The sequence below is a fragment of the Xenia sp. Carnegie-2017 genome, unplaced genomic scaffold (assembly GCF_021976095.1).
Source record: "Xenia sp. Carnegie-2017 unplaced genomic scaffold, XeniaSp_v1 HiC_scaffold_3, whole genome shotgun sequence".
Lineage (NCBI taxonomy): Eukaryota > Metazoa > Cnidaria > Anthozoa > Malacalcyonacea > Xeniidae > Xenia > Xenia sp. Carnegie-2017.
The window spans coordinates 4,018,743-4,046,249 of record NW_025813493.1 but is presented as its reverse complement, the minus strand read 5'-3'; the positions used below and the strand labels follow the sequence as shown (position 1 = coordinate 4,046,249).

The 27,507-nt window shown below is 33.8% G+C and overlaps 3 protein-coding genes and 1 long non-coding RNA gene across 10 annotated transcripts; 1 reads left to right on the top strand and 3 right to left on the bottom strand.

Annotated features, from left to right (window-relative positions):
- Positions 1–551: 551 nt before the first annotated feature.
- Positions 552–8,152, bottom strand: LOC124454427 (cysteine and glycine-rich protein 1-like). 2 transcript variants are annotated; one of them, XR_006951445.1, is made up of 8 exons: positions 8,059–8,152; positions 5,534–5,687; positions 4,030–4,271; positions 3,468–3,561; positions 2,219–2,461; positions 1,440–1,780; positions 1,198–1,302; positions 552–1,110 (listed from the first exon to the last, which is right to left on the bottom strand). XR_006951445.1 is itself a non-coding variant. In XM_047005244.1 (5 exons), exons 1-5 carry the CDS (start codon positions 8,059–8,061, stop codon positions 2,385–2,387), a joined length of 570 nt encoding a protein of 189 aa, XP_046861200.1. In that variant the 5' UTR covers positions 8,062–8,152; the 3' UTR covers positions 2,098–2,384. The 2 variants fall into 2 exon arrangements, 1 of the variants encoding a protein (XP_046861200.1); XM_047005244.1 differs by lacking the exons at positions 552–1,110; positions 1,198–1,302; positions 1,440–1,780 and having other exon boundaries at positions 2,098–2,461.
- Positions 6,738–26,082, top strand: LOC124454428. Its single transcript, XR_006951446.1, has 3 exons — positions 6,738–6,811; positions 11,446–11,453; positions 26,070–26,082. It is a non-coding gene; the product is annotated as an uncharacterized LOC124454428 (long non-coding RNA).
- On the bottom strand, positions 13,136–16,130 carry LOC124454426 (patched domain-containing protein 3-like). 2 transcript variants are annotated; one of them, XM_047005243.1, is made up of 11 exons: positions 15,878–16,130; positions 15,388–15,525; positions 15,244–15,283; positions 14,983–15,141; positions 14,726–14,844; positions 14,492–14,644; positions 14,286–14,411; positions 13,999–14,143; positions 13,778–13,899; positions 13,460–13,703; positions 13,136–13,371 (listed from the first exon to the last, which is right to left on the bottom strand). In XM_047005243.1, the coding sequence occupies exons 2-10, from the start codon at positions 15,508–15,510 to the stop codon at positions 13,482–13,484; spliced, it is 1,209 nt and encodes a 402-aa protein (XP_046861199.1). In that variant the 5' UTR covers positions 15,511–15,525; positions 15,878–16,130; the 3' UTR covers positions 13,136–13,371; positions 13,460–13,481. The 2 variants fall into 2 exon arrangements, with proteins under 2 accessions (XP_046861199.1, XP_046861198.1); XM_047005242.1 differs by having other exon boundaries at positions 13,136–13,703.
- On the bottom strand, positions 16,232–26,404 carry LOC124454424 (patched domain-containing protein 3-like). Of its 5 annotated transcripts, XM_047005237.1 has the most exons (8): positions 26,301–26,404; positions 26,034–26,100; positions 23,207–23,243; positions 18,602–20,355; positions 18,075–18,443; positions 17,792–17,977; positions 17,278–17,488; positions 16,232–16,822 (listed from the first exon to the last, which is right to left on the bottom strand). In XM_047005237.1, exons 3-8 carry the CDS (start codon positions 23,212–23,214, stop codon positions 16,675–16,677), a joined length of 2,676 nt encoding a protein of 891 aa, XP_046861193.1. In that variant the 5' UTR covers positions 23,215–23,243; positions 26,034–26,100; positions 26,301–26,404; the 3' UTR covers positions 16,232–16,674. The 5 variants fall into 5 exon arrangements, with proteins under 5 accessions (XP_046861193.1, XP_046861192.1, XP_046861195.1 ...); XM_047005236.1 differs by lacking the exon at positions 26,301–26,404 and having other exon boundaries at positions 26,034–26,159; XM_047005239.1 differs by lacking the exons at positions 26,034–26,100; positions 26,301–26,404 and adding an exon at positions 23,717–23,765 and having other exon boundaries at positions 18,602–19,795.
- Positions 26,405–27,507: the final 1,103 nt, after the last annotated feature.

The following is a 27,507-nucleotide window of genomic DNA, read 5'->3' as shown; positions in this document are numbered from 1 at the left end:
ACTTGTGCGTTAGTCGGAATGGGGAAGGAAATTGTCATCGTATTTCAACATATAACCACTGGAGATATTAGATTGCAGACGGGTGTTGGGCAATACGGCTACATAACCGAAAATGTGTATATTTTTAGACATTGAATTTTGGAATTCAAGGTAAGCCTATATGCTTAAAATATGTTGGCGAGAAGCGAAATGAGCCATTTTTTACTATTGAATTATTGAAGCAACAATTATTAAACAGATCTGAGCAATAAATTTAACTTATTTTTATGAATAATATTATTTACGAATGAAAAAATTCTTCTATCCTTTTTAGAGCACCATAGTGACTGACAACGCAGTGTTTAGTGCTTCTTTTTTAACAGAAAATTACAGAAAATAACTTGGCTTCGAAAGATATCCTAATCTGAAACTTTGTATCTTTGCTACTGGACAAGACAAAATTCGAAATTCATATTTTTGCAATCCATCAAGAAAAAGGCCTTGAATCAAAATGCAAAGAGGTGGTAAAACATTTCCTATGGAACAAAATACTTTTTAAAAAAAAGTCAGAATCAACTTGGCACGATAATTTCATTAAATTTTCTTACATTGTTTTTAAGTACCAAATATAAAATAAATTTCGATTAGTTGAGAAAAGAGGTTTTTTGTTGCGCTGTACTACGATGACTAATTTTGTGCTTGCTACCATGAAAACAATTTTAATAGGTTACTGCGATTTTCGGAACCTATAAGTGGACATATTGTATTCAATTTTTAATAATTCTATTAAAAATAAAGTTCCACACAGAAATTTTCGACTTTGAATCATGGCAGGGAAAACAATAAGCTTCTGCTGTTGCCGATTTGTTCATCTTAATATTTTTACGATGTTTGAAAAAGTATTCATTACTATGATATTTTATAGTTCTTTTCTGAAGTAAAGCTCTTTGATTAAATTTGTTTTAAAATTTACATAAAGGGCCAACTAATTCAGGTAGATGTATGTGATCATCGCTCTCATTTTTCATATCATCCACTGTTATTGTTTGAATTATCACTTTCCCATCATCCCATGTTTTCACTTTGAAAATATCATCTCCGTCTTGCTTGTACAATGTTTTTTCTAAATAACTATGAAAAGGTTGTTGAATTAACTGTGTACCATGATTCATGAGTAGAGTGTCATGTTGGAAATAATGTAGCTAAGTACTTGCATACCATTTCAAGCACGTTCCTGTTTGTGTTGCAATACTCCGATACGACCTTCTCCCATCAATTACGTCACATACAGATATGTCATTTGAGACTTTCGACTCTTTCCACCTTCGATGATGCAGAAATCGCCAATTTTGAGAGACGTGATAAGAATAGAAATCAAATTTGCGGGGAAGAAATTTACGCGAGAGAGCATGAGCTACAATAAAATGAAAAATAATACTTTTGCTAAATAAAAATCGCACCTTATAGACTTTCCTTTTTCTTCTAAATTTTTTTTTAAATTTGCATTTTCAATTTCCAACAAACGAACTCTAAAATACACTTCCAATGTTTTATTAAGTTCATCAGAACAAATTTACCATCATAACTGTACTATTTAACCCTTTATATTTTTCAAAGATATGCAAAACATTTAATAAATTTACCTGGTCTCCAGATTTTCTATTGTCCATCTTCGTGCCTAACTTTGTGTTTATCTTTACGTCTACCCTAATGCTTACCTTTTTGCTTGCCTTTGCATAGTTACCATCTTCATTTTTTGCAAAATAACACCATAATGGCCAAGCTTTTGATCTTTAATAAGCTGTTAATATATTTACTACATATGTTTATCAAGTAAAACAAACCATCCTACTTTGTGTAATAGAAGATTCTGCAATGACAAAATTTTTCAACGGTCATCAAAATCGACGAGCTTTTTTGTTGCATGGAAGGTTGAACAGTGTTATATACAGTAAAAAATCATCAGAATTCAGTGAGGCTTGAGTGACGAAGTAGTCCAAAGCAACGCCTATCAACCTTGCGATGCTTGGTTTGATTCTGGTGACAGTCAGCAAAAGTTGATGTTGACTTATGTATACTAATTGCATGCATGCCCCATGGAGTAATAAAACACTTCCGTCAAATATAAGATAAATCTAATGACTGTTTACTATCCAATTCAATAAACTGTTGTATAGTGCTTCAAAAAAATGACAATAAGTGTTGATCATCATAAATAAATTTAAAGTTACTTCCATACATGTATAGTATAGCTGTAGTCCATATTCTGTTCAAGCAAATTTCGAAAATGGTAAAATAAAATGATTTTTTCTCAAATCCCGATGAGCTTCGCCGTAACTTTCTTCTATATTTATTTCAAATGATAATTTATGATAAAGGCATGTTGTCACTTAAAGCATAATGTTTCATTGTGTAACAGTGAGTGCTCCAGCTCCACCACCAAATCCATAACCTTTCGGTCCAAATTTTTTACCATAACAACCTTGAACAGAAAAATATCATTAGATTTGTCAAACTTACAGTGAAAGATTGAAAAAGATTTTATGCATATTACAAATTTCATGATTTTGAAATTTCACCTGAAAACCTTCATCGAAGAGGGTGTTTACATGAATCCGGAATGAGTTTCGATCCGGAATGAGCTCATTCCACTTAAAAGAAATGTTACTGCATGTTTACATGAATCTGGAATGAGTCACAACTCGATCCGGATCGAGTTCATTCCTATTTTCATTCCGGATCGAAATTTAGTTTTAATCTCATGTAAACGCGAATTGAGTTTCATTCTGGAATGACATTGTGATTAATGACGAAGCACGCATGCGCCGTGCGTAGTGTCTTCTGGCAAATTGAAGCTCGTAAGCAAATACAGTGGCTAAATGGGCTAAAATGAGTGCGAAGAAAAACAACAATTAGTTTCATGCAAGAGTTAAGCTGTATTAACGCAGGAGCAACAGGAAAAAAAGGTTTACTATAATGTTTATGTTCTCCATCTTCCAATTTCAAAATTCCCGCAAAATGTCAATCCTTGTGTTGATTTCCCATGTAAACACGGATTGACATCACGTTTCGATCGGGATTGAAAGTCATTCCGTATTCATGTAAACACCACCTAATGAGATAATTTTTCGACTTTATAGCTACGATACTTGACTTCAATGAAATCAAACTCTTGGCAGATCATAAGGTTTCCTTTCTACAATGGTGTTAGCAATTGTTTTTTAAAACTCCGTGAAGTTGAGGACTTATTATAAACTTAAAAACACCATGGAAATACACCTAGCACCGGAATACATTTAAAATATATTACATCAAATCTATAAGTACAGAAAATCCATAAAATAAAGAAGATCATTCCTATTATTCATTTCTTTATATAAAACTACTGTTTTTAAATGTCAATCAACAAAAATTATTTATAAGTCGGAAGTACTTGACAACGTTAAGTCCAAGACAGTCATTGAACGCAGCAAAGTGATTGACATTACCTTGGCAAAAAATAGCAGAATCTCGGCTTTTTAGGTGTCCAGTATCCAGTCCTTTTTTACATTCAAAGCATCTGAGGCAACGAGCGTGAAAAGACTGTAGAAATTCAATTGGAAAAAGAAACATTAAAACAAGGTCTCATTAAGAATATTATTTCATTGCGCTGAATGCAGTACATTGTAAGGCAAGTAATCATGGGCTGCAACCCTCCCAATACATCCACGAGGTCCATTTTTTAAAAACACAACAGAAAAACGTAATATCTTCTCTGGTTGCACCTCGCTTTAACACTTTCGTTACGGTCGTGGTAGTTGCACCAAAGATGTTGAAGAAAAGTAGTTTCTTTCAACATCATGAAATAATGCAAAAACTATTACTTTAATCACAAGAGATTGTAAAAACACATAAGAAAGGATAAGGCGTGTATACTCATGTATTCAGTTGTGTCCGACTGATTTCTTTAGAGAGCCAAATCACTTTCTAAATAAAACAATCGGGCACAAATGAATACATCAATAACCCCAATAACGTTCTAGCTACAGCCCTGACTGGTATATTACATACCCTTCCAGCAGCCAGTTTCTTTTCTGCAGCGTACACTCTCTTGCCACACCAAGGACAATCATCGGGACCACCAGGTTTAGCTTTACCATCAAATACTGCTGTTTGAGGTTTTGCTTCAGCAGGAGCTGTTGATTGAGATGACTTTACTCCAAAATCCATAGATAGCACTCCAGCACCTTGACCATATCCATATCCATGTATTCCAAAGTTTTTAGTATGACATGAGTGACAGTACGGTTTCTCTGAAAAACGTGGAAAACATATGGCCATGATGAGACACAATGGCAAATTGATAAAAATGAACATATTTGCAAGTTATGTCAGTTTTTAACTTCGAAGTTTTTAAATGTTAAAAAATTGCTTAACTAGGCCTAGAAATATTTAAGAAATCTGCCAAAAAGTAAATCAAAACCTCTTGGACAATAACAAGTATATCCTTACTTCGTAACAAAAGAATTGGTTGGGGTTAAATGCTGTTCTAAACAGCGTGTATAATGGCACAAATATAAATAAGATGTTGTTAAACTTGATATTTTTATCGGTTTCATACTGTTTTCAAAAGGCTATTTCATTAAGGAAAAGGAAAACATATTTACTTGTTCCATTGCTGTCCCCACTTTGCATTAAAATAGTTAAATTATTAGGAAACAGAATGTTTACTAATAGCCTATTTTGATTATAAAACATATGTATGTACAACAAAGCTGAGTGGACTTCTAAAGAATCGCATACTTTATTGCATGCGCGATTGTACCAGGGGAGTTGCTAAAATTCAAAATGACGTTTACTTGGCAACATATAATAGTACTCATAATTTTTAAATGTGCCCCAATATTATGGTCCCAGATTTCATTGAGTTATAGAAACACTTGTGAAAGTTTGAGAGGAACTCGAAAATGCTTGAAAACACTTGAACATCGTGCTCGCCCCAGGCCTTCTGATTGGGAGAAGCAAGGAAGGAATTTTCCCCAGGCCCCCAATCTAACAGGGGCCCTCATTTACACAAATGAAAATTTCAAAGTTGAAGTTCGGAGCAAAAATACTTTACACTTTTTGTATTGTCAGTACAATTTTTGTGTTAACACATCATGCATAGAAGATCCACGTTACGTTTTAAAAAATTGCCAGAGCATCTTCAAGCCAATCAAGCTTTGACTATTATTAACCATATTTATGAGAAAAACTTGAGTTCTTGTATCCCTAAATTTGTATCTGTTTGCGAACATTTTTATCTATTGCAGATCTCGTTGCCTCTACGAAGAGCGGCCATCGAACTAAAGCTCCATTTTATTCTTACATTGTTTGACAAAAATGACGTCATGGGGACCCCCAATAGTTTTCTCAGCGGCCGTGCTTGCACGCAATTTCTCGTTTCTCCTAAACTTTCCTGCGTGTTTATATAACGTTATCTGCAATATTTTATGTTGAAGTATCTTGCATTTTTAAGTACCATTGTTTTCAAATGACTAAAATGTAATTATTCAATAAATAGAATAGTTTTTACCATCATGCATTGCGAGAGTAGTACTATCCAATTGTTTTCGGCAAACGGTGCATCTTAGACACCTTTTATGAAAATCGTCGAATCCCTCTGCTCGTTCAGCATAGTACACAGGTTTTCCACAAACTCTACATCGCTTTGTGCCGCCAAAAGAACTCTAGAAAATAAATTTACTCCCGTAAAGAACAATAACTATTTTGTGATGGGAAAATTTATTGTTAAAATGAAAGGCAATAAACGAGCTCATCATAAAATTTACAGCAAGTTCTCAACTTCAACATTTGAAACAGAGCTTTTCGAAACCTTTTCCTTTATCTAGAAACTTCAGGGGCAAAGTACGAATTAGATTAAACTTGGCCTTTAGGGACGCGGGAACGTCGATAATTAAGGGACAACATTTACAAATAAGTGATTTTCTTGGCTGCTTTCTTTTGAAATCAAGTGTTTTTACGAGCTGTGACCATGAATATATGACTCTCCCCCCCCTCCCTACACACAATTATCAACGTTTCGGCGTCCCTGTTTGCTTTTCATCACGAAGATGATGAATTTGATCCTGCCCTGTATGATGTCTACATATAGGAGCTACAATCTTAGGGTAAAGAGTTTATGAACAATGTACTGAAGGTTTGAGAAATATTGGCAAGCTGTATGGTATTAGGCCTTCAGTAAATGGCACCGACATGTAAAATTCTTTTGTCTCTTTCATTTACTTATAGATTACTCCTGATATGCAATTACAAATAAATATTGAAACAAATCATTTGAAAGGTTGAGGTAGTGTTTCTAAATTGGCATTCACACTTGCTTCCTAACAATATTTCCATTAGTAATCAAACAAAGAAACGTTTAAAGAAACAGAAAATTACTCCGCTTCTTCAGTATGGTTCAAAGGTCATAGTGTTGTGATGAAAGCTATTTAATATAAACACGATACAATAACAATAATATATTTAACTCAGAATGTTAATTTTTCTACCTTTACTGTTCAAAATATTCGTTTTCTACTTAAGTCATTATGAATAAATGATATATTCACACTCAATTTCATTGTAAATCAAGTCAAAATAACAATTGTTATTCCTCGATTGGAACGCTAAGAATTCTACTAAGATTTATTGATCATACAAATCTTTAAGCTTGCTCCAGACTTTCATTTCATTTTCCTCAACATTGTATTTAACCCATGAGAAAGACGACGATGTGTGAAACGAAATACTATTGATGAATTGTCAATTGAGACTTGGCGTCATGTTTACATTCCAACATAAGTAGTTGCGTGTTTAGCCTGATGGAAGAATACACGGGGAACGGACAACAGAAGAAACGTAAAACAAGAAAAATAACCAGGCGGTAGTTATTATGCATGATCTCAAATTGGTGATGACGAGTATACTTCAAATGCTGTGTATACCAATACAAAAATACACGAACATCATAAGATGAAGGTCGTTTGACATTTAAAGATAGACGTACATTCATTGGATATTTATACATCTCCATTTTATATCCAGCAAAAACAGCAAAATTTTGCATGAACGCAGCGTTTCAAATTTATCTAGATTTACATTTATGAGTAAATTCACCTGCGGTGTAGGCATATCATGAATTTGGTCTTTCACTTACTGCCAAACTGCAGATTTAAAAAAAAACTCAATGGAAATGCTAATATTATGAACTTTATAAAGCAGGACCAAAATTTGTGGGGTGGTTACTCTCTTGAAGTGCAACTTGCGAGATAGTAACAGGCGATCTATATTTTTAGATGTAAAACTGCTGCACGCTTGGAAAGCACGTTGATATAAATTCGTAAAATTCATTTGAATAAATGATGTATATCTTACTTTTTATTGGAAGACATGAAATAATTTACAATTTACTCTGACGTGGTCTATTTATAAATGACTGTACTTCCGTGTAAAAAATTACGTAATTTATATTTAACCGACGTATTCGGTGTTGCATTCGTCTTGCAAGACATGTTTATTGCAAATCCTATTTCAAGACTAAATAACCATCGCCATCTTTTTTTAATGCATTTGTACATAGTTAAATTGCATTCGAACTAAACAACCAATAGTTTGAGATGCATTCTATTTTTGTTATGTAAACATATATTGTCCGCCTGCCGTTTGTCCGGATGCGCGTTTCTCCGGTGGTCCATTTGTCCGGTTGACCGGTTGATCGTTTCTCCGATTGTCCGGTGCTCCTATTTTCCACCTACCTAACCTTAGCGAAGTCAAACACGACTGTTGAGTTACAAATACACAGACTGTAATAATCAAATAGCAAGATGATTACAGTCAACACAAGATACATTAATAAAAGTTATTCTAAATAAATAAATAAATATCTTCCAATAAATCAAAGTACTGTGACACAAGGATGACTAAGAGTGCACTCAAAAACAACGTGATTGTTTGCGTTTCACTCATAGACAGAAGAGCTAATTGAGCTTCGAATGTCAAATTGAAATCAACTAAAATTTGTCTGTAAAATCTTTTGTAAAAATTTACTTTATATCTTACCATGTTTATTCAGCCTATAAGATATCTTCGAAGTTTAATCTGATACTTTGACGTTCGAGGGCAATGACAAACTAAATTGGCCGAAGAATATGACAATGTTGTTAGGTATGTCCTATTAGGTATGTCAAAGGTGCGGCTTTTGCTTGACCATATACGGTAAAGATATTTACAATATATTGCATTGTCAACGTCATTGGACATTTCCTTATGCATGTTCATTGTACCCACATAATCTTAAAATTTGAATATAAACTGCGAACTGTACAAAGAACCTAACAAAATTGGCGAGTTCAAATAAACAGCAACAGACAGCAAACTAAGTTTTTGACTTTTAGTTAAATACCTCTTCTACTAAAGAAACCAAACATTCTTTTAAAATTGTTGTTGTTAAGTACAGTCATATAATGATGAATAAAGTCAGCGATTTATCATTCAAAATATGTGCATAAATTAGGAAATCAAAGACATGATAAACAATCATGGATTAAAAAATGAAAATATATAAAGTATGCTAAAACTTTGTGTATAACAGTGACGTACATTGATGAATTTCAAGGCAAATCAACTACGCATAAAACGATTTGAATTTTTGACCGATGACTCCCTAAATTATCAAGTTTGCTACTTGCTATGACACTAGCAAGTAAACTTTTGCTTCATTTACACATAATACGGTGTCCCAAAAAATGTCTCCCAAAAACAAATTACTCATCTTGTGTTGAACGCTGAATGCATAACTACACCGTTAATGACAATTCAATTCAATTCCCTTAGGTACAATTACCCGTTTAGATACAATAACGCTCAAGAATGATTTCTATATGAGGGGAGGGCGAAAATTTTTTGAGACACTCTGTTTTTGTGCCTTGAGATGAAAACTGCGTCATTCTCTGTAGTTTGTTCTAGAAGGAAAATAACATTCATGCGTTTGCATGTTCATCTAAACCAGTGTTCACATTTAAGGCCTTATTTGATCAAAAATGTCTAGTTTAGTGTCATAAATGGTAAATATTCGGTCGATGAGACAAAGTAAATCGTTTGAAATTTGAATATTTGTTTGCTATCAAAACATTTCATTGAAAAAATTGAGTAAAATATTTGTAAATATATAAATTTAAGTTACCTTATACGGTCAAACATACGCCCCTCCTGCCATATGGTTAATCCGAGCCTGGATACAATAGGAGTCTGCCTATACAGAAAGTTGAATAGCTTTCTAGTGAAAAGAATTATTGGAAGTTATATGAATATGCCTTGAATTTCAACGCTGTTTCAACGATGACAGGCGTAAATAAAGCACATACGACCACCACGACTGACCTGGCCCACACAATTATAGTTTGCTCCTTACCATTATTTTTGTGATGAGATTCCTCTGGAGCCATTAGTATTAAGACGGAGGAATTTAATGTCTAATTTCACTTAGCTTCGACGTGTTGACCCGACTGCATCAAAAAAGCGTTTTCAAATAAGCACAATCTTTAATACAAGGCACATTCTAAATTGTGAAGTCAAAAAATTCAAGCCATAAGTGTTAATTACTATGAATTGTTAGCGTTATCTGAACAAGCCATGACAAAGAGTAAAAAATATTAATTGTTCACAAGCAGGCTAATGATTTTATCACCGTGTTCAAAAGAAAAATAAATATTTTATATGAGGTCTTGTAGCTGGGTTAACATGCAAGTTAAATTCCTAATTCAAATTTCTTTCAAATTTAGTAGTTATATATACTCCTATTTTGGCACAACACTCTTTAGCATTTATATGCAATGTCTTTCACTCATTCCTTTAATGAAATCTATATTTAAAAATTAAAGCAACTTCGATAATTTAATCAACTTCCTATTGAGAGCAAATCGTATTGACACAGCTCAGCATGGACTTTGAGTTATTCATATATAGTTTATCTGTTTCGCCCTCTAAGAAACTGAAGCCACGCACACGAGATAAAATTGGCGCTATTTGCAACAGCCTTATAATGGTGTTACATCAATATGTAAAAAAGAATTTTTAACGTGTTCTTCTTCTACAATTTACCGACACAATTTTGCGATATATGATACAAATTCTAGAGTCATCCATAAATAAATTGGAACTTGGAAAAAATCGGATTATGAACTTGTATGTAGTGGAAATTGCGGAACGGAAAGCGGGAAATCTTTAATATAAAAATATCGAAAAAAGAAATTTGAAAAAGTTTCAAATTAGTTCGATGGATATAGTAAAATGAATTATGTAAAAAAGAGCAATGTAACAATGTAACAAATAATTATTGATGTTTTGTAACCAGCTTAATTCCTAAATGAACAAAGCAGACCATCAATTACATATAATTAATTATGTAACTATATAGTTCATGCATTTTCATGCCAAGACTATAACCAGCTCACCTTTTTCTGAATAAATATTTGACAAGCAGTGCCTTATCCTATAAAAGTCTATTATTTTCCTGCAGAATATTGTTCGAAGTGTTACTTGGTGCATTAGTAAGTTCTAATTTTGTCAAGGAATATGAGAAGCGACAAGACAAACAACAAGATGTAGCTAACGATGTGTAACGACTTGCTGGTGAGTAGCGATTTAGAATTTAACGAAAATAGTCAAACCAAATACGTTTGTAAATGATGATCGTCCGGGTTAATAAAGTCCAGAGAAGGACTGTTTTTGTTGTTGTTGACTGACGTTTCGACAACATTTTGTTTTGACTCTGAAGATGACTACGGCTAAGATGACTCTGAAGATGACTACGGCTACGAAGTTTTGACTCTGAAGATGACTACCGCTATGGTTGTCGAAACGTCAGTCAACAACAACAAAAACAGTCCTTCTCAGGACTTTATTAACCTGGACGATCTACTTTTACAAACATATAACGATACTCCCGGGTTCAAATCATTTACAAACCAAATACTTTGGTTCAATATCACTTCTCTTTCCACATAGCACGTTTCCCAAATCTCGATTCTCCTGATGAACGCTTTCCTCTTTTTAAACTTACTCAGAATGTGTCATTAGATAGCACTAATAAGCCGTCTGCGACTCTGCATGGAACAATCATATGCTAACGATGATTTATTTCTTCACGTTTTCAGCTTTCACGCAATTTCTTTATTTTATGTGAATTTTTTGTCTTTAATATGCAGAATCAAAAATGGATCAATTTTCAAAACATTTTCTTTTACGACATTACGTTAAGTCTTATTAGACATAGTAAGCAATTTAATATGCGAAGTGGCATTGCAAATGACAGGTTATGTATGCACGCCAATAAAAGCCTTTTAAGGGCTGATTTCATGGAGCATTCTCAACCAGTTGAAATTTCAGCCTAGTATTTATACAAAAAAATTGTTGCATCAAACGCGTAATTATATGGCAAATTTTTAGCCCGATGTGTTGAGTTCAACCAAGGTGCTAAAATTTCAAACCTGTTTCAACCAGTATTGAACTCAGCAGTCAGCACTTGGACGAAAACTACGCCATGTAATGGTTTTTGGCGCGGGGCTGAGTTATTAAGCACACGTCGTCTCATTGTTGTCGGCAACACATAATTTTTATGTTTTATATTTTGCGTGTTTAATAGATTAGATTCCAGTTAATTTCTATCCTCAAAAATGAGATTTTCAATGTAACCGCAATCAATGTCTCTTAACTCAACTCTCTTAACGGAGCTCAGTTCAGCGCAGAAAATTTGACCTTATTAAAAATTTTATGCTTGGCCACAACAATTTCTCTCTTGGGTAAAAAACAAACTAAATACTCAATAGGAAAATAAGAGGATAGATCCTGTGAATATAATATGGACTTGCGAATCCACGACCACGAAGTATGGAGATTACACACGAAGTTTTGAGATTACAGACGAAGTTTGGAGATTACACACGAAGTATGGAGATTACACACGAAGTTTTGAGATTACACACGAAGTTTTGAGATTACACACGAAGTATGGAGATTACACGCGAAGTATGGAGATTACACACGAAGTTTGGAGATACTCAAACTAATCAGTGCAAATTCTAAGCCAGTTTTTTAAGCTTCTTCAAAATGCTTTTGCAAAGTCACTTTCAATTTTTTAAATGCAGTGAAAGTGATAAACTGATGATAATTGCGACAGATGTGATATTCATTGCTGTAAAGTTAGTAACTGAATTTTATAAAGAATTGTAAAGAACCACCAAAACACAGCAGATTCTTCAGATGCTGTGAGGCCTTTTCAATTGCGCTATTTTAAGAATAGCAATGTGAGATTGAAAACAAATGAAAACTTTAATTTATCTTTCATTTCTTACGATTGATTTAGATCGTACAAAACTGAATTCTGAGGAAGAAAAATGGCTCGTGGAAACCAATTGATCTTTTAATTGAAAGAGCCATTATGACCGTGTTTAGATTTCATAAAAACTGGGTGAATTCTAAATTTACAATTGAGTAAGGTGTTACACAGTTTGTGGGTGAGAAAAAAATGATTTCTATCTTCAACTCAATATATATTGAGTTATTTGACATATAGCTGTGTAAAGTAAATGGTTTGAACCCTGGAGTATCGTTACATGTTTGTAAACGATGATCGTCCAGGTTAATAAAGTCCTGAGAAGGACTGTTTTTGTTGTTGTTGACTGACGTTTCGACAACTTTAGCGGTAGTCATCTTCAGAGTCAAATGAGGAGTCAACGTCAGGTTAGCCGTATTTGTTATCTGGTTCTTACGTCCTTGCAGCGGTAGTTGAACCAGATTTGTTGCCGTATGCGTCTGACGTTGCTTCCAAAACGTCTGTAGTTGTTAGCAAGTTGTTCGCTCTGTCTTCCAAATGCGGCTAACCTGACGTTTACTCCTCATTTGATTCTGAAGATGACTACCGCTAAGGTTGTCGAAACGTCAGTCAACAACAAGAAAAACAGTCCTTCCCAGGACTATACCAACCTGGACGATCTACATTTACAAACATGTAAATATAGCTGTGTATTAAAAAATTATTTCAGATTTTTTAATTATTTGCTTTACTAGCTATATGTATATGTTATTTTAGTAATCGTTTTCATTGTCAAGTTGCAAAACGGTAAATGAATGCTGCAAATCTGGAAAAATAGATACTTTATTTTCTTCGTGTTCAGCTATTTGACATTCTCTATGATGTTGAGAATTTACTGTGCGCGGTTTAGAAAAGGTATAAATTTTCACGTATTTAACTTCTTTCTAACTAACTCTCTTGTTATGAAAGTGTTTAGCTACTTTTAGTAGATATAAGTAAACAAGCAAAATGATGTTTTATTGAAATGACCAGATGTTCTCTTTGCTTCTTCATTTATGTTTCTATGAAATTACATGTGCATTAAATCATTCTCAAATTTCATTTGCTCATTTCAACAATGAAAACTGGTGGTTTTTCAGTCTCAGATACCTCTTTCTTTGGCTGAAAACGTTTAAATAGTGCTTTGAACATCATCACCATCCTGCAAACCTTCATTTGTGTGAGACAGAACAGTAAGTGTATTGATATTTTGCTCTTGTGAAACATTTCCAGACATTGAAGAATTTTCCATTTTTTCTGCCAAATCATACGGACTTGAACCAATGATTGATAAAATCACAGGAAGGACAATAAGTCCATGAAACATTCCAAATATAATAACACCAAATAATATCTACAATATTAAATTCGTATCTTTGCGTCAATGAACAATAGAGCTACTCACAAGGTTAACTTCCTTTTACTTACCTTAAAAAATGTTATAAAAACGTGAGATTTTGAGAAAACTAATGGAGCAATCGCTAAAAATGTACTAAAACCACCATTCCATACCGCTGGGGCGATATCGCGATATATTTTAACTGTTCTTTCTGCACCAAAAAAATTCCAAGATAGAAACATAAAATAACACAATGTCACACTACGCAGACATTAGGTAAACATTTCAATTGCTAAACATATTTTGTTACCTTTTCTTGTACCAGATTTTGTCATAAACGTGTGTCCAACGTGAGATGCATAATCCACAGACAAACCAATAGAAATTATAAGCACCACAAATGAAACAGTTTCAATTGTTAAATCCCAAAAGTACATCATTCCGGCCACATCTACCTGGATGATTAAGTCAGGATGTATCAAAAAATTAATATACAAGTGATGCACAGGAACGTAAATTCAATGGGATAAAAATTTGAAGGTCATCTTATTTTCACAAGATAATTGCATTATAAAAAAAAGTTGTTAAGCTACTAACCACTGTTAAAATAACACAAAAACATACAAGCAATGATGTCAATGGGCTAGCAATAAACACAAAGTTCACTATGAAGATGGCAGCCATAGCAAATAAAATGTTTCTAAAAAGTTCTTCAGCAATCACCTTGAATAAACAATGGAAAAAATATCAACTATCAAGCTTTAAATGACTGGTACACTCAGTCCAAAATTAACTTATTGTACCTTGGAGGTTTCAGCAAACAAAACCCATTCGCCATAAACTATGGGATCCAAACTAAAGCCAATACTTTCAATTATGTTGCGAAGTTTTATCATTCCTTCAACGCGATATTTTGATTTTCTAAAAACTTTAAGAAATGCCCGTGTTCTAGCTGCCTGTATAGATAAAAAAGTGCGTTTTCACTTTAAAAAGAACATTATCACCGAATGTGTATCAATAAAAGGACTTCATACTACCTTAATGACTTTCATACTTTTATTCCATATTATATCATTTCTGTGACGTCTACCATCTTTACTATTTAGAAATATTTTCAGTTGTTCATAGAATTTGTTTTTTGTAGAAACCGTCATAGCTAACAAAAAAAATTATATTGTGTCACTTATATCATACCTATATAGCTAGAATATGTTCACGTTGAATGAACATTTTATTTTGTGAGTTGCTTCATGAAACACGGATATGTTAAAAATAATTGCTACTGATGACTTACTTAAATTGTCTAGGTATACAGGTTTGGTTTTCTTTAACCATTGAATATATTTCTCAAACCAATTTACTGTTGTGTTTGATGCCAAGTACTGCATTTCACTCCTTAAGTTGTTATTAAGTTTGTGTAAAAGTTTTTGTTCTTTGAAATAATCAATCTCTCCTGTAAAAAAAACAATAAAATAATCATTCTTTCTTGCTTCAAAGTAAAAGCGATAAAGGCGATAATTACTGCTAAAATGTTGTAAATCGTCATTGGACGTACCGGTATAAAAAGCAGTTGGTTGACCACCTTCAAGAAATTTCTTACAAATGAAAAAAGCATTATAGATTTAGGCATAACGGATCATTGCATGTTTTCTAGTGTTTAATGTTTAGCTTTAACGAAAGACATAAAATAATAAACTACCTCATCATTAATTTCCATATAATTTCTGACAGACGTTCCAGTAGGAAGAAACCATTTGGCTTCATACTGTTGCTCTAATTGCATTGAGCCATAAATACTTCCACCAAGAACTACAGCAGTCATTACGAATATGATGATCTAATAAAATATGTAACGTATATCATGTTAATTGCTCATGAGATAAGTCACCATGCATCAATTTGGCCAGCAATACAAAATCGTGAAATATATGAATAAAAAAATTGTGAACTGAGTTGCACATTAATGAAAAATTAACGAATGTTTTACTCAAAACACATTTGTTATACATTATTACATACAATTACGATTCGTATAAGCATTGGCGAAGCCAGCTCAAACTCTTACAATGCAAAAATTCTTTAGAAAATAAATTTAATTTAGTGTTTTTCCAGTGATTGAACTGAAAAATAGTTGCATTGTAGTAGTGAAAAACGGGCAGCCTTAGCTACTCCTTATTAAGTAAGGATACCTTTACTGGTAGCTTGACAACCGCCTGTTCAACAATCTTTTTATAAAACAATTGCAAATACAATTCTTCCCATATCCACTTGGCTCATAATCCTGAGTTAAAATACAGCAACAAAAACAACCATCGTCACGTCTACTATTTTTGAAAAGTTTATAAAATTATATAAAGTGAAAACTTTGAACCTCGCGCTACGGGCTCGGTCTATACAAAAAAACTTCTGTTCGAGATTTCTCCGTAAAGACTTCGAGCTCGGTTATTAAGGGCTTAATAATGTTTATGTCCAAAATTTACATATAGCAGTACTGAAACTTGCAGGCTTGCTCGGGGCTAGTTATGCGACTGAATTAAAGAATATTTTGGTAGAGTAATTTTTGTTTTTATTGCAGTTAATCTATGATATAAAGAACAAGATTTTATTCAATAAAATTAAAAACACACATCGCATAATGTAGCGCTTTGTGTGACTGTTCAATATAAGTGCTGACTGCTTGTATTTTTTATACCAATTTGACTTCCGCATGGAAAATCTACGATTAAAGAAAATGAATTATTTCTAGTTACCGAGCCATTCTAGCGACTCACAATGCAACATATATGATACATGTCTACCATCTATACACGTATTTACAGTTTTCCATGCATGCAAAGATATATTCATTCATGTCATTACGTGTTTCATTATTTTATATGTTTATACTCTATAAATATTAATAAATAGTCGTGATTGAACTATTGTACGAAAAGTATTATTGCTCGCCACCAGTGCTCGCTACTATTAAAAGTAATATTCACAAACTTCAAAGATACGTTTTCACTTTATTTTGCTTTTTTCCTTCTGGCATTTGCTTTTCCGCAGATGAAGGATCTCTCCCTTCTTCATTGTATAGAGCAAATGCTGGGTTTTTGTTGGACATCGAGTGATCTCTAGGGATACTAACCACGTCCCTAGACAACAAACAGTAGCAATTCTGAGCAGAAACTATACACAATCAAACAAGTCTGCAAAGATAATTTGCTCAAAAACTGACGATAGGTAGAATAAAAAACAGCAGACCAATCTCATCAACTTTAAATATAGCGCTAACAGATTTACTGCAAAGCATCATGGTGGAAGATCCTATTCTCGCGTAATGTAAATGCGACTACCAGAAACCTTTAAGAGGTGAAATATATGTGGGTTCCGCGTGGTGGCATCGTATTTCCAATAAAGTAACCATTGGAAGTATAAATGATTTAGTTTTATAAAAAAATTACATAATTGAAATGCATTGTTAGCACAGCAAAATAAAACAAGCGTCACAGTCTTTATTTTTTGAGATTACACAGAAGTTAAATAGCATTATGCCAATGATGGCATAAATCTCATGTTGACGAACTGACATTGCCAAATGAAGACTTACGTTTTAGCACGTGACTCTTGATGGACATCATCATCCTCTTCAGGGCGTACATTTATGGGCCAGCGACACAAGATGGATAGCCATACTGGAAGGAAGCACAAACCATGAAGTAGACCAAGAACAACAATCCCAAGAAACATTTTGAAGAAAATTCGGAAAATTTCTGAAGACGCAAAAGCTGTTACAACCATTCCTAGGAACGTACTGAAACCTACAGAAAAATAGCTTTATAGAAATTCCCTAATTGGTAAAATTATAAATTATATAATAAATCTTCAATCGAATTCAATTGTTTAATGGTTTAATAAAGTTTCTGTTAAAGGACTGGGTTAAAACACATTGGCAACGGAATTGACACGGCATTAATGGTTAAGTAAAAACATGGTTAAGTCTAAGGCCTTTTTACCATTTGCTCAAAAACAACTTCAATTATTTAAACTACAATCTATGAAGCGATATTTATCAACTGGAGCTTGAAAGTAGAAAACTTACATAATTACTTGTAAAAACCTACCACCCATTATTACACTTGCTCCTGTCGTCCTAAGAGCTTCGATAACTTTTTCTTCAGGAGTGCTTTGCGTGGAAAAGACGAATGAATGAGCTACATGAGCACTGTAGTCAACAGCAAAGCCGATCGCCATTACCAAGTTGATCATTGAGATGGAATTTAATGAAACATTATAAATATACATGAAACCTACAAACAAAGTAGAAAAAAGGAGTTCTTTGAAAAATAAAGAATTCAGAATAATCATCTCATTGGTTTAAAATGTGGCATTATTGCGACCACCTACCTAACAGCTCAAATATCAAAGACACAAATCCAGCCAGCACTAGAAGAATGACCAGCGGATTTACCAAAAAGAAACTGGTGGCAACAATTATAGCGAGAGCAGCAATGACAAGATTTCGTATGGTATCATCTTTGATGGAAATAAATTGCTCAATAAAGATGAATTGATAGGCGCTTGCAAAAATATCAATCTTTAGTTTCTTTCGTAAATCTTTACGAAAAGACTGCAAAGCTTTGCGAAGGGTTACAGAATTTGATGTTCCATTCATATAACAATAAAACCGCGATGAAATAATCGTTGTATTGTCTTTATCAAAGAAGATGTCTTTCTTGAACTGTGGGTTACTTTGCAAAAAATTTTGAAGAGAATCTGAAAATATGTAGAAACAAATCACAAAAAATGTCAATTGTATAACACGTGAGGAATGCTGAAAAAAAAGAGAAAGAAATCTGAAGCATAGTGACAGTCCCTCACTTTTTCTGGTGGATTGTTATATTTGAATGCACATGCAATTTTAAACGTCTTACCCAGTACATTTTGTGTAGTGTTTTGTGTTTTGTTTTGCCATTTCTGAAGTTCTGTAAACCATGAGACAACATTAGGGCGAAAATATTTGTTCTCCCTCACAACTTTGGTCAATTTACTTAATTCACTCTGAGTGGAAGGGTCGGAATAATTCACTCCAGGCTCCACAATGAGATCAACAGGTATATCAGTGTTAAAGTACTTTTCGACTGTGTCTAGGAATTTTATATATATCGAGCCATCTTTAGCTAAATCTCGACGATCGAAATCCTCGTTTAAAAACGTAGTGCCATAAATACCAGCTCCTAACAAGGCCATCGATGCAAGAGCCACGATCACTTTAAAAGGTGGTTTCATGATGACATTTCCCCAGTACTCCATAAGTTTGTTTGATGTTTGCGGTTGAGGCTCGTCCCAAGATTTCCCAGCTGGTGGTTCTGGTGCTTTGATAAAAGGGAACATATCCCGGCGGCCATCAAGCATACGGCGGCAATCGTATGACATAAAAGCAACAAACATTGTCACTACAAAGACAAATGCAAACGAAATAGAGAATGCAGCGAATGTGCAGAAGTAAACAATGGATAGAAATCTCGAAGAAGCACCAACAGCAAATGCCAAGAAGTCTGTTAATGTTGTCATGGTGATTGTCGGACCAACAGTCTTCATGATCACCCTAAGTCGTTTGGAAATGTCCACGTCTGGTTGAGACCGATCAAACTCATCCACTATAATAAAGACATCATCAATACCAACTCCAACTATAAGAAATGGTAAAATTCCAACAATACTGACAAATGGCGTCTGTGACAATAATGAAAAACCAAAACCAGTTAAAATACCAAAGCCAACGCACAGTATACCAGAAAAAGCTAACAAACCATGACCTGTCAAAGGATTACGGTACTTGGCCAACATAAAACACGCAAAACTTATCATTAATGTGAACGTTAATGAGACGAGCTTTACATCACTTCCAGTGCTTTCTGAGATTGCATCATCAATACTACGTTCCGCAGTGTATACCAAAGATCCACACTCTAAAGGGCGATAACTTTTCATTTTCTTTAAAAACTCTTTCTCCCAATCCTCTGTTGATTTATCTCGATCATCACCAACCATAACTCCCCTGATATCGTAAACGAGTCTCAAGCCTTGTGCAGAGAAAATCGACCCGTTTCTGTACACTGGTTTCCCTAGAATACGTGAGAAGAGCCCACTATTCAACTTCGACTTCTCATTCAACCTTGGCAACAAATTAGTAAAATCTGACGTGTAATTAAATACCCAAAATGGCTCTTCCCGTTTACAGTAGCTCATTTCTGCTAACGGATCGCTTTTTATGTTAGGAAGACAGACGCTTTTGTACCGTGGAATATGAGTAATATTCTCGTGAAGTCTAAATGCCTCCTGAAAACACTTTTCTGTCAAAATGTTTTCTCCTTCTTTTCGCAATATAATTATCTCTGCCATCCTAGTAGGGCGGTAAAAATTGTATTTGCTGGCCCTTTTCAGATTCTTCACAGACTCACTATCCTTTGGAGCATACAAGACCTCCGTCCTGTTTTCCACTTTGAAGAACGCAAATCCACTGCACGAAACAGCCAAAAGGAAAAAGGCCATCATGACTGTTTTCAAAGGATGATTACCTATTTTCTCGCCAAGAAAGGCAAAGAATTGAGAGATTGTTTTGTTAACGAAGCGACATAGTTTAAGATATGCTTGCCAGGGATTGGAACGCTTGCAACAAGAAAGTCTACAATTTAAATGAAACAAAAAGATGAGTTTTTCCAGTAAAGCAGAAAGTTTTATGAAGATACAATGTTCCAGGTATATAGTAAAGAATTTTAGAAAACAAAGTGGCTTTAAGTTATGAAGAGAACTTCCATTAGTTCATGTCATACTAATTAAACTATAACTAGGCAAATCATAACGTATGAAAATGTAGTAATGTTGGAAGAGGTATGGCAATGTAGAAAGATTGACTTTAATATTAGAAGGGAGTTTATAAAGTCAAACTATCGATAAATTCAATCTGGTGTTGAAAGAAATGGTGGTAATGTCAAAAATAATGTTGTAATGATAATGTTGGAGAGACGATTGATGTTGAAAGAAGGATTTACGTGTTGTTATGAAGATCGTAACATTTAAAGAGACATGTTAATGTTAAAAGAAGGATGTTGTTGTTGGAAGAGAGATGGCAATATTAAAAGAGGAATGTTAATGATATAAAGAGGCGTCAAAATTTTCAAAGGAGGGTGAAAGGGGATGTTGGAAGGAGGGATGGTTATAATACATTCATGCTAATTATATCTGTAAATATATATCATAAGTAGACTTTGTAACTTGTTTCGAAGAATAAGAAAGACAGATAATATTACATGGTTTCAGGAGTAAGATGGAAGCGCTTATGAATACTCCAGTAGATGTGAACTTCTCGACAACCAAACAGTTCTCCTTACCTGAAAGATGGAAACGTTAGAAAGAAACCACGCAACTATACCTCAAATTAAACATAGCCAAGAGTACCGAGAAAGAACAATAAGCAGCGTTTAGGTATGCTTGGGCACAAAACGATGACAAAAGAATAGATCAGGATGTAGTGGAACTTTATATTGCTGTCTAAGAACTGCAATTTCGGTTCCCTCGAGGACACACTCGAGGACGAACTAATTTTAGTGATAGAGTCGCGTATGGAATAAAATTGGATCGTGTAAGAAAACGGTTACTACGAGAATGAGAGTCAATATTGGACAAAGCTTTAGAAGTTTGTCAAATAAGTAAACAGTTCATAGAACAACTTCGAGCACTTGACGTTTAATAGGGGGTCGAGGTTGTAAGAAACTACTGATACGGAGACTCCATATGCACAAATTAAAAAAGAACTTTTAGCTGTTGTGTTTGCATTTGAGAAGTTCAATCAATACACGTACGCTAGATCTGTCGAAGTTCTAACTTATCATAAGCCATTAATCTCAATCGTGAAAAAAACGTTAACATCAGCACCACCTCATCTATGAAGAATAATATTACGATTACAACGGTACGATTTAAAATCGAATTATAAAGCAGGAAATAAAAATGATCACCATCGATAACAGATAACGATGACAGATACTGATGGCAACACTAGGCAGATGAACGAAGAGTTAGAATTTTATGTGCATTCGATAACCAATAAAATACAAGAATTGGAAGAACGAATGGAACAGATTAGGAAAGAAAAAGCAACGGATAAAACCGTTTGAGATCCTTTCAGTGACAATCCGTAGATGGTGCCCAGAAACGTGGGAACAAACACCTTGTAAAATCCAAGAATATTGAAACTATCGTGTTGAGCTCTAAGAAGCAAATGGAATCCTTCTGAAGCAACATAAGATTATAATTACACGTAGTAGGAGGAAATAGATGCTACAAAGGATACACATAAGTCATATAGGCATAGGAAAGTCAGAACGACGAGCAAGATATATTATATATTGGCCAAGAATGAATGAGAAACTGAACAAGTCGTATCCAAGTTTCAAATTTGCCAAGAATATCAGATGTTCACCCTAAAGAACCCATGATTCAAGGAGTAAACCCTCATAACTTTGGGGAATAGTTCCAATTGAATTATTCCAATGTGAACAGAAAAACTATCTGGCCATAGTGGATATATTCTCCACACATCGAAAAACCAAGTTGAAGAGCACCAAAAGCAGAACTTTTGTGAATCATACGAAAGCTGTACATTTACAAGACTTGGATTGACTCTAAATCAGTCGTGAAAAGCGATAGTGGTCCTCAAAATACCACCACCAAACGTAAACAATAAGCGCGGTATTAGAATTTTACTACGCGAATTTACTAATGATGAAATAAAAAAAATAGATATGTTATTTACCGTTTAGGTCGGTCTGCACGACCTTGGGCAGTTTTTAAGACCTCGTGAAAATATTTTTTCCGTACGGATCTACCAGCGGGTACATAACATATATATATATTACAGATAAATATACTAAGAACATTTAGAAATACGAGTGTTGAGGAAATATTGATCATTTAATAGCTTATGTTTATTAATCGAAAAAGCATGCGTGCGCAACTAACAATTTTTACTATCCACTCCTCCACATTAAAAATTGTTCTAAATTGTGACGTCATGCCGGGGAAAATCTTACCGTACAGACGCCAAATTCAGATGTTGACCAGTACATAGGTCGCATTACAAGACTGGGTCGAGTAAAATTGGATTCATGAATAGTGTGCTGCCTCGCTGATACTCGGCAGTAAAAACTGGAGCTATAATATATGCATGCTAATTAAATCTGTAAGTGTGAATAGTATTATACATGTAGGCTTTGTAGCTTGATGAGGAGAAAAAAAAAGACAGATAACATGACAATGTTGATTTTAAAAGAACTCAAAGAAGGGAGGTAATGTTGTAAGAGGGGTGATACTGGTAATGTTACAAGAAAGGTTGATAATTTACGAAAATCAATGATGAATAAAAAAGTCATATTCACAACGTAAAGTATAGAAGGATGATTGCCTACTGAATCGATTAAATTTTCATCACTCATCACAATTAAGTGTAGCAGATACAACAACCAACAATTGCTTACCTCGACATCTTTCGATCACAATATGAAAAACACTAAACTAAAGAGAGAAAAATGCAATCAAACATCAGAATTTGTACAGCAGATGATTTTTTTTACGTGTAAATTTAACATTTACCAGTCTAAGGGAGTTTAGATGGTCTGTCATAAAATGGCTTTAAAACATAAGCTGAAAACTGAGTAGCTATCATCCAAAATTATTAAATTTGGATTTGCTCAGAAAAATCGTTAATGTCGTCGGGTCTGTACTGGTAATGACGACAAATAAATAGATAGTAATATGAAATCACGTTTGCGCTTGGTTCCGATAGCATTCATAGTTTTTAAGAGTCGATGTTAAATTCACTTGAATGTGCTCTATGAATCAACGCTCTATGCTGTCAACAAAAAAATATGTCACCGGTGCTTTGGATATTTAAGATTTGTGTTTGCTATACCTATCCAAATATACATATGTTGGATTTAAACTTTAAAGTACTTTATTGTTGTAATCGTGCATAGTTATATACTTACCAACCGTCAACACTTCAAGAAATTACTCGTGTACAACTAGATATGTTGTTATAACTTCACACTAAGAAGATATTGAAAAGCATTATCATATGTAAAAGTCCGCATACATTAGAAGTTGAACGGAAAGTGTTAGTTATACTTATGATATAGCCCAATGTACCCAGTATGTAAATTCTATAATTAGAGGCCATTGGCATTGCCGTTGAAAATTCCGTACATCCACTTCAAGTTATAAACACATTTAGTTTAGGATCAGCTATGGATAAATGACAAGTAAAAATGGCTACCACTTTTTCTTGCGCACAATTGGTCTTTTACTCGGCAATAATATGTTGTATAAACACTACATGAGATGTATCCAAATAAATATCTTGAATTAATGGTTGATATTTGATATGACTGTTCTCCAGGTAAAGCCATCAGCCAGGGGCTATAAGATGCACGTTCTTTGTAATCAATAGAAGCATATCTCTATAAACATCACGTATTACATCCATTAAAATCAAGTAGATCTATTAACTCTTTATTCGAAATATTTATATTGTTCAATATGAAAGGCGTCTGTTAAATCTTTGTTCAAGACCTCCATTGGCTTAATTAATAAAATTTTATTAAAAGCTCAAGACGGAATGTATCCATTGGATATTCATGCTGAAATCTCATCGTATTACAGTCGAACACAAGAATAGGAGCATATCTTATTAGCGTTATGTAAAATCCAGATTCATATAGGCAATGTATGTGTGTTTGTTCAATGTATCCAAATATAATATAAAACTATATAAGTTATACACTAATAATTTATACATTATTGAATACATTGTTAGCTTTTCATTAATACCAAGCATACCACTAACCATTCAAAATTTACTTGAATACAGCTCTTTGAATGATAATGAGCAAAGCAAATTTATAATCGTGAGAAAGTGCAAGTTATACATATAATTAAACCATATCTTATAACTTATGAACTGGGTGTTTACAGTTTCAATTGTATGAGAACTTTAACGGCCCTTCAAACTAATAACAATTCCTCTTTTATTAACAACGCATCGTTGTGTATATTTGGATAGGTATATAACAAACACAATTGTTAAATATCCAAACACCATTGACATATTTTAATACTGACAGCAGAGGACGTTGATTTATAGGGCACATTCAAGTGGACATACATAGAAATAAAGACTTCCTGAGAATTTAACATCGACTTCTTTCAAACTTTATCATTCAAAAAAAGTGTTTTTATACGCGCGACATTTTACCCGCGACACGCGACTTTTTACCCGCGACCAGCGACAGTTAGATATAATATTTCATTAAAAATGAAATTAATCATTCAATCACGTACATCCGGTTTTTCATTATTTTCTCAAAAGCTTTTTCCAACTAAGTTACCAAGAATATGGAAAGTTTCGTCGTTAATTTTTTCAGTTTCATATTGCATGATAGCAATGGCGACTGTACAAAGACTTTTGTCTTGTTACTTCGTAAAAAACAAAGTGTTTTATTCTTATACATTCTCAAGTGATGATGATTCAAAAATAGATTCATCACAGTACATTTCAAAAAGAAATGAATGAATAAAGTTGTGTAAGTTGTACTCTTACTCGTATAGTCATCATCTTAAGTTCTAAACAAAATTTGCTTGACTACGAGTACGACAGTTTGTTTATCAAATCTAGATCTCTCACGGTCCAGTCACGTAGCGGTAGTCGTTTTATAGTCATATCTGAAACTCTTTATTGTGAGGCGTGCAATATTAAAATTTCAGGCCAGCAAAAATGAAAGGCAGGCCGGTAAAATTTTATCTTGGGTGCACAGTTTACATTTTACGAACTTTTCAGTCTCTGCTCACTCATTTTCATGTGGGGCTTCAACACAATACTATTTGAAGATGTGTTTTAACTCAACTAATTGCTTAAGATTAAATATCGAAGTAGAAATGTTGCCATTGATGAAAAAATGAATTTTCCAGCGACTATTTAGTGAGCGCATGATTCTCTATGGCTGTGTGCGAGTGTGCTTTCAGAGTACATGCGTATTTTCTCTTCTCTTGTTTTGGTTATTAAGAAATACATTTACTTATAAACCGATGTATGAAATTAAAATATATTCGAAAGAAATCGTGCCAAAAATATCACATTATATTCAAAACTAGAAATTATTAGCTACGCCTCGATAATGCGTAGATCTGAACACTAAAAGCAATTCAACAGCTGTCAACATGTACGACACAAATATAGACATCGTCACTTCGTTGTCAAGCAGCATTATAAGACGGTTTAATTTCGCTAAAATAAAAAGTTATACTAACCTTCAACTTTCGAGGGCATAAACTTATACCGGAAAGACTCTGCAGTTGACAGATATGAAATCTACTCCTATAATATTAAGTAGGCATTTCAATTGAAGTTTGTCAGCTGTGAAAACAATGCAAAGCGAATGTCTGGTATCACATTTGAATTTATGATAAAGGATATTTTAAATATTTTATATGAAGTATCACGTATCCTATTCGTGATGACGGTGCCGATTTTATTTGTTTTGTCTAAAAAAATATTTGAAATCGGCTTTTTCTTACCAAACTAAGTGAGTCGCTCCAAAATCAATCCACTGAAGTGATCAAAGTAATTTCCTACATTTATTCAGTAGATTTGATTTTTACGTTTAACAGTTTACTAGTTTTGTATTTTAAAGTTATTTGTGTGTCCACATAAAAAAATAGTAAAAGCAACTATTTATATTAGATTGAGCCATTAGACCTTTCTATATATGCGACAAACGCGTGCTTTATATATTAAGAGCTCTGTTAAATTACTTATGAGGAATACATTAAATTTTAAGTTAAGTTAATTTTTATTCTTACAGCGTAGACATTATCATTTTTTTATTCTCACTATATTGACATAAATGTACTTAGATATACGATAGAAACTTAAATATTTTGAATATGTGCTTGCTTCAAAGTATTGCAATTAGTCGGTATAAAAGGCAGTTGTCGTGATGCTAAATGGCGCAGCGTGACATCAGTCTGTACGTGATGCAGCCAAATATTTTACAGTCAAACGAGATGTTTTATTACTTTGAACCACGCAATATACCTGTCAATTTAGCAACAATAATCTCAAAGATTATAACAAATGTAGCTTTTAAATGTTTCTGCACCACAATCGCACATTTCAAAATGCCTCGCCGATAAGTTTTACATTTTTATTCGCCTCTCTTATTATTTCATTCGATAGATTGCAAATGTAAGGAGCAGCTTTCTTTATCTTATAGATTATGTCATAAAACTTTTCCAAAGATTTGTCTGTGAAAAAAACATGCATATACGTTCGCCTAAATTTGACAACACACTCTGATATCTGTTTGCCATTACCTCTACAAGAAAGTATTTTTTCACTTCATCACAAGAAAAGTCTCAACTTGATGGAGTGTTTACAAGTGACGTCAAAGCAGCCATGTTGGGGGAGGTACATGAAAGTGCCGATGCTCATCCATCGCGCTCATTAGAGAATATTATTTAACGTAAATTCTTTTCACTGTATGGAGTTTTCCCCCAATATGACAGCTGATGAAAACACTCTATGGAGCTATTTATAATTGCGTTTGGAATTAATAAATAATGCTAAGTTTGAGTTTGAATACCGGTTTCGATTCATACCGTTCTGAAATCAGTCGGATCGGCTAAAAATGCGGTACGACTTCAGACCTCTCTGAGTGATTTTTGTTATGGACCCACGTAAACATTTACCATAAATTATAATTCGACCGACACGAGCTGGTAG

Coding starts and splice junctions, on each gene's coding strand:
- LOC124454427 (XM_047005244.1), bottom strand. Junction 3,562..4,029: donor AGAAACTGGCTGCTGGAAGG/GTATGTAATATA, acceptor GAATTTCTACAG/TCTTTTCACGCTCGTTGCCT. Junction 2,462..3,467: donor TTCTGCTATTTTTTGCCAAG/GTAATGTCAATC, acceptor TTTCTGTTCAAG/GTTGTTATGGTAAAAAATTT.
- LOC124454426 (XM_047005242.1), bottom strand. CDS start 15,510: ATGACTGCTGTAGTTCTTGGTGGAAGTATTTATGGCTCAATGCAATTA. Junction 15,142..15,243: donor ACCAACTGCTTTTTATACCG/GTACGTCCAATG, acceptor TTTTTTTTACAG/GAGAGATTGATTATTTCAAA. Junction 14,412..14,491: donor TGTTTGCTGAAACCTCCAAG/GTACAATAAGTT, acceptor TGTTTATTCAAG/GTGATTGCTGAAGAACTTTT.
- LOC124454424 (XM_047005237.1), bottom strand. Junction 18,444..18,601: donor CACTACACAAAATGTACTGG/GTAAGACGTTTA, acceptor ACATATTTTCAG/ATTCTCTTCAAAATTTTTTG. Junction 17,978..18,074: donor TTTGATATTTGAGCTGTTAG/GTAGGTGGTCGC, acceptor CTTTGTTTGTAG/GTTTCATGTATATTTATAAT.